This window comes from Citrus sinensis, chromosome 5, assembly GCF_022201045.2.
Source record: "Citrus sinensis cultivar Valencia sweet orange chromosome 5, DVS_A1.0, whole genome shotgun sequence".
Lineage (NCBI taxonomy): Eukaryota > Viridiplantae > Streptophyta > Magnoliopsida > Sapindales > Rutaceae > Citrus > Citrus sinensis.
The window spans coordinates 24198696-24211075 of NC_068560.1; the positions used below are offsets into that span (position 1 = coordinate 24198696).

General features: G+C 35.0%; 2 protein-coding genes across 2 annotated transcripts; both read right to left on the reverse strand.

The window, feature by feature from the left end:
- Window positions 1–259: 259 nt before the first annotated feature.
- Window positions 260–2793, reverse strand: LOC127898685 (importin subunit alpha-2-like). The gene is made up of 2 exons (XM_052442186.1): window positions 553–2793; window positions 260–453 (listed from the first exon to the last, which is right to left on the reverse strand). Exons 1-2 carry the CDS (start codon window positions 2201–2203, stop codon window positions 449–451), a joined length of 1656 nt encoding a protein of 551 aa, XP_052298146.1. The 5' UTR covers window positions 2204–2793; the 3' UTR covers window positions 260–448.
- Window positions 2794–5482: 2689 nt separating this feature from the next.
- Window positions 5483–7896, reverse strand: LOC127902360 (disease resistance protein At4g27190-like). The gene is made up of 2 exons (XM_052441267.1): window positions 5602–7896; window positions 5483–5554 (listed from the first exon to the last, which is right to left on the reverse strand). Exons 1-2 carry the CDS (start codon window positions 7465–7467, stop codon window positions 5483–5485), a joined length of 1938 nt encoding a protein of 645 aa, XP_052297227.1. The 5' UTR covers window positions 7468–7896.
- Window positions 7897–12380: the final 4484 nt, after the last annotated feature.

Below are 12380 nucleotides of genomic sequence, written 5' to 3' on the forward strand. Positions count from 1 at the left end.
ATTTAATAGGTGAAAGAAATATATTAGTTTTTAAGTGCTAATTTTTAACTCTTATATTCTAAATCATAATGTATATAAAAAAAATCTCTGCAGAGAAATTAATCTTTTTTTAAAAAAAAAATAAATGCAATGGGTATCATTCATGTACATTGAATTTCCGCAGGAATGACGCGAATATTGTTCGAACGCTACTCCAATGAATTTTACTACTAAAATACTAAATTATCTGCATGATTAGAATGATTATATGCTCATTTAATGGCTAGTTTCATCATTATAACAACCCAAACACTCCAGCATTCCTATGCATTTTAACTCAAGGCACGCTCACAAAAGCATGATTATTGATTCACACAAGCATCTTTAATAATTAACACAGTTAATGCTAAGAAATGAATCTGGCTACCGTATATCCTGCAACGACATGGATAAAGGACTGTTCCACCATTCACCCTGAAATCATCAAGTGAAAGAAACAAGATCATGAGCGTTGTTTTAAAATCTGAAAGCCGATTCGAAGTAGTAATAATAATAATAATTAATAGACCTTACCATTGGCTATCACATTACTGCCCAGTGCATCTTCCCCCTCATTCCCTGCATACGTTAAACCAGGCTGAGGACCAACCACACGGCCACACCAGTATGTCTCGAGAATCTTTACTGACATCTCATGGATATCGTTGTTGTCATGACTTTGTAGATTTTCTATCTTTTCTAATCCCTCAGCCTCTTCAACCAACTGGGCATACTGATTAACATCCCCAATGTTGTCCGTATTCTTTTCAGCTTCCCCGACCTTCAAAATGTTCTCTAATCCTATAAGGCAAACAGTGACGATCTGTGGATCAGGGCATGGAAGGAGATCACACAATGGTTTTACACACCCCTCTCTCACAAGGTGCTTGATTTGCTCGTGAGTACCACCCGAGGTGGCATTTGAAATTACCCAAGCGGCCTCCTTCTTTGTACCAAATTCAGCATCTTGAAGCAGATTGACAATGGGACCAATTAAGCCAGCATCAATTACCGCCTGAATCTGTTCCCTGTTTCCAGCTGTAATATTTGAAATAATCCAGCATACTTCCTTCTTGATGCTTTTGTTATGATTATGGATCAACAGGCCCAAAAGGTACCGCAGTGCACCACAGTTAATTATACACTGAGTCTGGAAATCATCCCCCGTCACAATATTTCCAATAGTCCGCAGGGCAGCAGTGAGCACTAAGCGTGATCGATGACCAAGGAGCTTAACAAGTCGTGGACAGACACCTGCCTCGATCACAGCTTGAATTTTGTCATTCGTACCATCAGCAAGATACGCGAGTGCCCGGCAGGCATCAGTCAAGACCTTTTCGTCGTTTGAACGAATAAGCTGTGCAAGCACCCGAAGAGCTGGCCTTATTTGATTAAATGGTGGCTGTGGCTTGCCCCTGCAGAAATTAGACAATGTCCATGTGGCAGTTCTTAGCATTGAAAGCTTAGCATGCTCATTTAACTCTGCCAGCAATGGAATCAAAGCCCCTTGACTAAGCACAAAATCACGGCATCTAGACGAGTCACCAGCAACATTTCCCAATGCCCAAACAGCCTGCTCGCGGACATCATCACTTGGAGAAGCAAGTAGCTTCACAAATATTGGAACAGCACCGTGGTCGATCGCCACCTTCGTATTCTCCGAAGTTCCAGAAGCAATGTTTGTAAGAGCCCTAGCAGCCTCAAACTGCAGTTGCGGATAGTCTTCCCTCATAAGAAACTCAACAAAGCGCGGGACAACGCCAGATTGTATGACTTTCTCAATTGGTGAATTCCTATCAAATGAAAGCATTTTTCGGAACAGAGTAGTTGCTTCCAGCTGCACCTTGTTGTCATCTGACCAAACCCCAGCAACCATCGTGGGCAAAATTTCGAACTTAGATTGGAGATTTAGACTTAGCGCAGGAGCAGAAATTTGAAATTGCTGGGACTGAAGAAATTCACCTAGCTTCTTGAGATATAGGTATTTTATGGTTGTATTCAAGTCGTGCACCCAAATCCAATGTTTTTCGTACCAACTGCTCAACTGCACTTTGTGTAACATGGGTGTGCTCAATTCTTCTCCTGAGAAAATCTTCATACTGGGGCAATCATCCACCAGTAATCTTTCCAAAGATGGGAATTTGAAGGCACAATTGCTAGAGCAGAAGCTTGTCAGATTTTGCATTTTTTAAAAGCTTCAACTCCCTCAATTCACTGAAAGCAACAACCTCATCTTTTGCGGCATCTTCTGCCAGTACAATTTCTGCTATCGTAACGCATGATTCTATTGTCATTTCTCTGAGTCTCACCAGAGTCTTAGCTATTGAGGATGTTAATAGGTTTTTCAATCCATTGCAATACGATATCTCCAAAGTTGCAAGATTCTGAAAGGAAGTCGAGGATGGCACTAGATTGATCAAATGGTGACACGACTTTACACGTAGAATAAGCAAGTTGTTCAAAATGGAGGACTCTTGTTTCCAAATGTGCTTCAGATCACAACACTTGTTTGCTTCTCTTATGATTACCTCTATCCCATTTTCAACCTCTTCTTTTGACAACCAAGCGTCAGATCCTTCTATTTGGAGGACTCTCATGGTGTGAAGTCTTTGGAGGAAATCATCAAGTGATAAAATAGTAGTTGACTCATCAACAAACTCCACATCCAGACATTTAAGTTTGCAAAGTAAGTCTTCTGAAAATACACTTTTGTTTGTTACTATATGCTTTGCATCAACTATCAATTCTTCTAAATTGGAGAAAACCTGGGCAATCAATCCGTACCGAGGAAAAAAAGAAGAAGAAGATGGATCAGTTCAGAAAATTAATACAATACACTTTGAAGGAAATTTAACAAAATAGAAGGGAATTATAGGTTGCAACTAGCTTATGCAATATATTTATTCAATAAATTTTACCTTTTACAAATTAATAATAATAATACACCTAACATGCAGAATAATTAAAATCATGAATGAATGTTGTATACTAATCTGAGAGTTACGTTGCTGAGAAATTGACTTTTAGGAAGAAACCATGTGATGAAGACAATGGGCAATTTAACTCTTCAGCTATATAACATAAATTTTCACCGTACGTGCATAAGAATTGAAAAATTGATTATAAGATTCTTGTACGTACCTTTTTTGTCAAGATATTAGTACATCTCACCATGAATTCAGGACATCTAGATATCCGTAATTCTTTCAAGGATGGAAATTCAAGAATATCTAAATCTCCTGTGCAGAAGCTTGTGAGCTTTTCAAGATCATACATCTTCAGATATTGTAACTGAGGAAATATTACAGTATTGTTCTTCCTTTCTTCTTGGTTGTCCATGACTATTAACTCTTCCAAGACGCGACATTTTTCTATCTCAATGCGCTGGAGTCGAACAAAGCTGCTAACTATAGAAGGTGAAAATAGACATCTTAAAATTACACAGTTGTATAGGGTCAAGTGCATTAAATTCTGAATACCACAAGACATGCCTGCAACTTGGTTTTGCCAAATCCTTTCAACATTTATTGAATGCAACTCCAAGTTCTCCAAATTTGGTAATGTAACCTACTCGATCAAAAAAATTAACTCGTTAATTACAAGTAACAATCATTTCTGTTGATATACAAATCAATAAAATTACTCTTTCTCTTGTCAAAGTTCTTTTCAGTCTTTCGTACAAACAACCGTTAATCAAGTTTTCCAAATTATTCCTCACTAAATCGACATATGTATTCTAAAGACATATATATTAAAGAAAATGACAAGTCATAGTATGAATGAATTTACTGGCCAAAGTTTTTTTATTTAATTACAACATGTTTAGTATTTCGTAACATGATGATGATGTTGTTGTTATTATTATTAATTCACTTGTTGCGTCAAGTACCTTTACTTTTCTTTGAGAATGTATTTGTTACACCCTACAACACTTTGAAGAAAACTTTTGAATAATTGTGAAATATAATTATTAATCACTCTTGTCATATTTGCTGACAAACAGGAATATACCAAACAAAAAAGTTATAGAGAATTATTAAAACCATTGGATTATTAATAACTGACCTTCTCAATGAAAAGTGTATTAGAACTATTGACATTGTCCTCCAAGGTGATTTCATGGGACCGCATATCATTTGCTGATTCTTCTTGTCTCTGTTGACATTGAAGGTGTCTCAATTTTAGGCATAAACTTAATTGTGAGCACAATCTTAAAGGATAGACAGAAGATCTTTAAAACTTAGCTCAATTAGTTTAGCATTAGATTCAAATTTGATATTTTGGATTTCATAATTCAGATTTTTTAATAAAACTTTAATAGAGTTAATTTCAAAATAAAAATTAAATATGAAAAATTAAACCTCTAACTATGGATTTAAATTAGATAAATAATAAATATTCTCTTAATAATTTTTTCAAGGCAAGGGAATGGGCAAAGCCTAAATTTATTTATTTTTAAGTACTCTGTTTCTTTCCTTAAGATTCAGATTGAGGTGGTTACGCAAACACAGCTATTTGAAAACTACTTGGCCATGCTCTTTAATATGACATTGTAAGAGTGCTGAGAATATATTAGACCATTAATTTCACTTTTTCTTAATATTAATTTTAGATATAGATATATTTTTATTGAGAGAAAAGAGAAGAAGGATATTATAAAGCATGAAGCTCATGCAGTACAAGGGCCATTATGTTATTTTTAGGGAGGTAGATTCTGAAGCTAAAAGATTAAAATGGTATGATTATGAAGCTAAAAAATTAAAATATTAATTAAATTGCGAACATTAAAGATTTTTGCAAAATTGTTTACTTTGAAAATGAGGATGATGTAATATTTGAAGACTTTTCAAAGTTAATTACTAGTAAATACTGTGATGCACTAGAAATTTCTAGCTTTAGCCTAACGTACGTACATACAGACAGACAGACGGACACAAACACAGACACACACACAGACACACACACACAGACGGACACAGACACTCACTCACACATTTATCTACACACACACCAAAAGAATCCTCTCATATCAATTATTTAAATTAGGAATGATCATACCTTTGACTCTGCCGGATTGAGGGTGAGGTGGGAACCCCTGATATAGAGATGCTTGAGTTGTGAAGGACCCACTTTGTCTAATTCATTAACGAAATAATTGACATCTTGCTCTTCCAAATCAGATAACCAAAGATCTTCAATTCCCTGCAGTTTCAGGATCAGCCCATCCTTCAACCGAATCTTGGAATCCAGATCGATTTTGAATTCTCTACACCAGATGTCGGCGTACTCCCATCCCCAATCACCTCCAATAAGTATTTTGTACCTTTCCAGCTTCTCCAAGAACAAGCCTCTCGGAAGAGTGTTGGCATCTTGGATTTGTAATTCTAAAGAGATCAAATGCTTCAACTCATGTAGGCTAGCATTCTTGACCCCTTCCACCTCCACCTCCCATTTGTCAAAGCTTCTAGGACCCATATATAGTTCTTCTAAATGGGATAACTTTGATAAAACGTTTGGTGGGATAATTTCTAGCTCCCTACAATCTCTCAGATCAAGCAACCTTAGCAAAGTCAATTCACCTACTTCTACAGGCAACCTCTTAATATCAGAACCTCGTAGGCAAAGAACCTCTAGTTTCTTCAAGTCTCTAATAACAGTTATATCAAGCAATTTGCAATTATACAAACTCAGGGTTTGAAGGTTTGACAGGAGACCAAGTGATGAAGGCAGTGACAGTAGATTCATGTAACTCACGTTTATAACTCTGACCTGTATCATCCTCTCGAAAAAATTGTTTGGAATTGTTAATGATGAAGATTCCTTATCAGCACGTATATAAAGAAGTTCGAGTTGAGGACATTCCACTGCTTCAGGAAGCAAATTAGTCTTGACATCATGTAAGACTATTGAAGTGTATAGCTTTATTGCACTTTCGTCCGACCATTCCCTGCAACCACTAACCTGATCTTCTGTCGCCGAAAAAACATTTTGTTCAGTAGATGCAATTGAAATGGCAACATCGCGAACGACGTCATGCATGGAAAACAACCCTTTCTTCTGGCTTATATGGTCGAGCAACATGCAACAAGCTTTGAGTTTGTGCACCAATGCGTGTGCTCGAGCTCGTGCTACTTGCATCTTATTCACACCTTGAAATAATCCCATTCCCATACCATACATTAACAAATCATCAATGGATGCTATTGCTGTATATCCTATTAGCAAAAAGATGTTCTTGAGCTCCTCCCCAGCCAATTTGTCGTAACTCAACTTTATGGCTTTATATGCAGTTGGCTGTACATTCATAAGATTCGTTGAGGAAGGCCTTCTTGGCTGTTCCAATGCATCCTTCCAATCAAATAAGCTATTATTGTCCCTTAGCGCCGTTGCTACAGTCACAATGGCAACAGGCAAACCTGCACATTCCTTTGCCACATCCCTTGCTACCTCTTTCAATTCATTACCTTCAACATAATCACCTGCCATCTTCTTGAATAGACTCCAAGCTTCTTCTTCTTTTAAAAAGCTAACTGAGAAATTTTTTTGAGAATCCATCTTCGTTGACAATGTATCTAGACTTCTTGCCGTCAACAGCACTTTACATCCCCTGTGATCATCTCCATGAGGAATTCCCGCCGCCTTCAAATCAAGATTTCCCCAAATATTATCCAATATTACAAGGATCCTCTTCTCTTTCTTCAGTCGATCATGAAGCCTTCTTGCCCGACCCGATTCACTCTCCTCATCAAATTTGAGACCTAATTTATCTGCGATTTCTCTTTGGATCTTTCTTATGTCTTGACTCTCAGACACCTCAGAAAAAACCACCTGATCGAAGAGCTTGTCATTCTCTGCTCTCCTAGCAACTTCTTTAGCTAGCGTCGTCTTTCCGATGCCGCCGATTCCATAAATCCCGAGCGTGTTAACATCCCCATTTTTTAGTGCATCAGTTATTTCATTCAGAATGGACATTCTTGATTCAAAGGCCTCGTAGTCTTTGTTAGGCATAAGCAAGTTATCCTCCGGAATGATACTGTAAGAAATATTATCAAATCTTCCAGCTTCCCGGACTTTGACAATAGCCTCCATCAGCCTCACTGCTTCCTTGCTAAGTTGACAGCGGGTCTTCAAATTAGGACACAACCCCTTGAAACAATGCTTATTTGCAGTGGCTTCATCGTTTGTAAATTCATCTGCATCTTCAATGACATTGTTGGCCCTTGCAAGCCAATTCTCAACGTTCTCTTCAATCTCTTCCCCTTTTCTTTCAGCCTCATCAACCTTACGCTCTGTATTCACCCTCTCAGACTTCAGATTCTCAACTTCAGTCTTGAGATTCTGTAAGATGCTAGTGTATTCACTGTCACGCAAATTGCCAATTTGGCGATATGCAGGAGGAGCCAAGCACTTTACAACTTCTGCAACAATATCGAGAATGATTTCTGCCATTCTGTTGAAGCCTTTTCCTTTCTCTCTCGCTCTCTGTATAGAACTTTGGAAAAACAATTGACTCGATAGGAAGCAAACTGAGTGATCGCACACGAGTGACTATGAAATAATGGGGCAGAGTATAGATGGAGAACACAGAACAGAAAGAGCAGGTACCGAATAAAACAGAGAGAGCAGCAGGACAAGTGTATAGATGGAGAACGCAGAACAGAGCAAAATCAAATAACAAGGTTAAAGATTACAACAAACAGAGGACAAGTGTTGTTGAGATCAGAAGATTGAAGATTCAAAAGAGTTGATGGAAACATCGGAACAACAAAACAACAATGAACATAATAAACAGAAGCAAAGTGTGTCTCTGATTGAAAAGTGGATATAATAAGGAAAGGGTTGGTTGAATAATGGTTTGTGGTCTTCTTCTACTTTTTACCAAGGCGGGCAACAGAGATTATGGATGAGACTAAAAATTCGAAGGAGTTGATGGTAGAAAGCTGAATAACAAACAAAGCAACAGACAATGAGCACAATAATCAGGAGCGAAATATATATGAGATCACAAGGGTATAAATAAGGAAAGGATTTTGTTGATTTCAACAGTCGAATGACTGGTATTAAGCGATAATGGTTTGCGAAAAGTTTTAAGAATGACACTCCACAAATTCAACAAGTCAAGAAAGGAACAAAAGTTGAAAGTGACCCATTTTATTTTTGAAGTGCATGCTATGCCGTAAAGCCAAAGTTCCTTGGCTAATTTAATTTAGAATTGAAGAGAAAGAATGAGTAAATAAAGACAAACGATTAGAAGGTGATAGCTTTAATTACGATAATTTGTTATGCTAGTAATGATAGACCAAGTATAAATGTTGAAAGACAGAACAGAATATTTGTGATGTCAGTTGGTACCAAAAACCTGAATACCTGAGTAGTTAAAAACAAAATTAAATATTAAAATCTACAGAGGAGAATAATAGTTTGCTAAAAGTTCCTTTCCGCTCATTGAAGAAAATCCAGGAACAATAATGCTGATTCAACCATGTATAATTTAATGTTAATTAAAGTTAAAGCCATCATATTCGTAAATATGCTTCGATTAAAGCTGTTGTGCTGAATATACATACAACACGCATCGGTGAAGTTGTCTTGTCCAAACGCGAAACTTTAAATGTCCATTGCTTCCCTCTGAGGAAAAGTAAGCGTGGAAGATGAAGCAGGCTAATATGCTAAAACCGTGTTTGTATTGTGGGTCGATTTCTTGCAAGCATTTCTTAGTCAAAAAGCTTTGTATATATCTGTAATATTTATACGGGGGGGAGGACGTGGAAACTCTGTTTGGTCAACTGATCAACACAGCTGCATGAATTGCTGATCAATGAACCATTTATGTTTGATTTTAACCAAATCAAAACAATAAAAAAAGGTCTATATAGGAATAAGACTATGGCCCTGTCTGTCAAACACTAGTTTTGTGGTTTAGAAGTTAAGTTGATTTGATCAATCACTTCTATGATGAGAAATGTATAACATATTTATTATTTTTGTTAAAATTATTACTTAGAAATTATATTTTACCACATACTATTAACTTTTATTTTATAGTTACAGTAACTGCAACTCAAAAGTTATAGTACCTCAATAAAATAATAGGATATAAATCGGTAGTAGAGGAGGATGGTCTTTCATGTCTTTTGGGCATTTCATCCAATGCTTGATATGATAAGAATCAAGCAATATTGATGGAATCAAAACAATTAATCAAATGATTAATTGTCTCTATCTTAATTAGTTATTAAGAAAGATTGATTGACTCAATCTTTGATAATCAATCATTATTCTCAAATTATGCTAACTGTATCATTTCCTTTTCCATATTCTAAATAACTTGTATAAATTGAGTCTTCGTGCTCATGAATTAATAAGAGTGAAATTTATATTTTTTATATTGTTTTTGAAAAATTTTGATGATATACACCGCTCTAACATAAATACCAATGTTGGGTTTCAATTGATCATACACACAAACGGAAACCCCAAGACCAAAAACTTACACTCAAGAATGAGCACAAGTTGTATAAACTCTAATTCAATAGTAGAAAGCAATCAAACAGATCAGTGAAGGACAATCACAACATAAGAATTTTGTTGGTTCGCTCACGATGTGACCTACTTTCCATCCAAGAATTAAACTAACTCCATTTCTGATTATCCAATTCAAGGTTAGAAGATGTATATCACTCTATAAAGAACAAAACTTGAGAAAAAATTAAACCAACCACAATTTCTCTAACAAGTTGAGTTGGCCCCCATAAAACAGAATCCAGCTCTTTCTCGCGCCCTCTTTGTATAACGAAATTAACTGCCGTTTGACTTGCTCAGTATAAGTGATGCTAACACGTGAGGACCCAAATGACGAATTCCAAGTGCTAAAGAGCCTATCAGCCTATGTATTCATTTGTATAATTAATTTGGTTCAAAATGAAAAATTCGTGTTTGTAATCCTAACCACTTTGCCGTTGTTAAGACTACATGTTGATATTTTCCATTATAATATTGTAAGTTTATATAATTAACAAAATGTTCTGCAAATGAAAAATATTTTGATGGACAATCTTCAGTCAATTGAAAATTAGTCTCTATATCAAATATCTTTAGTAAGAACTTACTAACAATAAATTTCACTCAATTTGAATTAATAATTCGAATCATTCCAACTTTGAACAGTCTTCATCTAAGTTTCAAACAATTGATTCTATCTGAATTCCTTTTTGTCAAAAGTAAATGAAAAAGAAAAAAAGAAAAAAAATGTAAATGAGACTAAAATTAACCTGCGGCGTGGGTCATTCATTTTATGTCTTTTGGCGTTTCACGTTCAATATTTGTGAATGTATATCAACTTAAAGAAGCAAAGTGTCTTTGAAATTACAGGATGTAAATAAAGCAAAGGGTTTTGTTGATTGAGAGTGACAGCAAAGAATTAATGACTGATATTAAATGATTTACAAAATGGAGAAGAGGCAGGAGAAAATTAATTCTTTGCCAATGTTTTAATTAAGAATGACATTCGACAATTACAACAAAGAATCAATGAAGGAATAAAATATCCACACTTAATAAGCTTTGTTAAAGTGAAGATACATGATGGACAATTGTCATCTTCTTTAACCTTTTTACTGTGGCGGGCAATGAACATCATTCAAGGATGAGAACAAAAGTTAAAAGCGACCCATTTTTTTTTTTTTAAGTGCTCTGCTGAAAAGCCAAAGTCCCCTGGCTAAATTTAGATGTGAAGCAAAGAATAATTAAATAAAAGATAAAAGAATGAAATAAATTGGTGACTGAAGTTGGTCCAGTTCTCGATGTCTTTTGTCATCTCCACAGAATTGCCCAAAGATTATAAATGTTGAAATACAGAACGGAATATTTGTGATGTGAGTTGGTACCTAAAATCCTGAATACTTGAGTGGTTAAAAAGCAAAATTAAATATTAAAATCTACAAAGAAGAATAATAGTTTGCTAAAAGTTCAAGGAGAGAAATTCCTTTCCGCCCATTGAAGAAAATCCAGGAACAATAATGCTGATTCAACCATGTATAATTTAATGTTAATTAAAGTTAAAGCCATCATATTCGTAAACATGCTTCGATTAAAGCTGTTGTGTTGAATGTACATATAATAATCATTGGTAAGGTTTCCGAAATGTGAATCTTTAAATGTTCCATTTCTTCACTTTGAGGAAAAGTTAAACGTGGAAGACGAAGCAATGGTATAACAGTCTTTAAATTCTTGCGAGCATTTCACCAAATACTTGGTATGCATAATCAAAGTTTATTTAACCAGTTTGTAACGTTTGGTTACTGAGAAAGAGTAAAAAGAAAGTTAAGCATTGAAAGAAAATTTTCAGATCAGATGATCATGATCGTTTTCATTACATATTAAGTCTAATTACAAGTCCTTTTATATCAGTCTCTGGAACATTCTACAAGCATCAAAATCATATACTTGGGCTAAAGTTAATTACAAGTAACAAACTTGCTGCCAGATCACCAGTTTAGTTATCTAACAAACTTAACGAACTGAAGCATCTAAAGAATATATTATATTCCTTAACATGCATAAATGGTCAATCATACTTGCCAAAAAAATTGATGAACATTCACTTATAAAGAAGCAAACTAATATTTGTGAAAATCATAATTAGCCAAAGTTAATGTTTTTTTTTTCCTTTTAAGATTCAAGACAATTCTTCAAAGATGAAATCAGTTTATATTGTTATATATCTGTTTTGAAAATGGAGATGATCGCTATGCCAATAAAAAAAACAGTAATGATATACTTACTACAATTAATATGGCAGTTAGTAGTTAGTACACCATTACTACTGGGTTAAAAAAAAGACAAATTTACTACAAAACAAAAGAAAATTACACGATAAGACAAACTATTTCAGGTCTCTTGTGTACTAATTAATATACTAATTTTCAATATTCATAAGAAAATAATGTGCAACAATGAAGGGACCATGCAGAGGTAAAAAAAGTTATTTTATTTTTTTAATAAAAGTAAAACATTTAGCTAAGATTTATTTTGGTATTTGGAAGGATGTACAAAGCAAAAGAGAATATGATAAAGTGCAAAAAACAAACCACACCCTCCATGACAATATAATGAGTTGAACTATTTCTTTTAAATCTAGTTAAAAAATTAGCTTAATTGTAAATAAAGTGAAAAGAATTAGGATGATTGTCAATATTAAAATTTAAAATTTAATTTTGACCACTCATTTGACTAGAAGAGATTGAGAGAGAAAATAAAACTAAGAGAAGATCTTTACCCCATGAATAAACATGGTCAGAATACGAACTTAATTGACCTTTGACTTGGTCAGAATACGTGATGCACGTGGTGCAAACACGTGA

What these genes read in the sequence shown, in the direction of transcription:
- LOC127902360 (XM_052441267.1), bottom strand. Translation starts at nt 7,467, where the DNA reads ATGGCAGAAATCATTCTCGATATTGTTGCAGAAGTTGTAAAGTGCTTG. An exon ending in TTAAGAGGTTGCCTGTAGAA is followed by an intron (nt 5,555 to 5,601) that starts GTAGGTGAATTG and finishes GAGAGATTGTAG; the next exon opens with GGAGCTAGAAATTATCCCAC.
- LOC127898685 (XM_052442186.1), bottom strand. Translation starts at nt 2,203, where the DNA reads ATGCAAAATCTGACAAGCTTCTGCTCTAGCAATTGTGCCTTCAAATTC.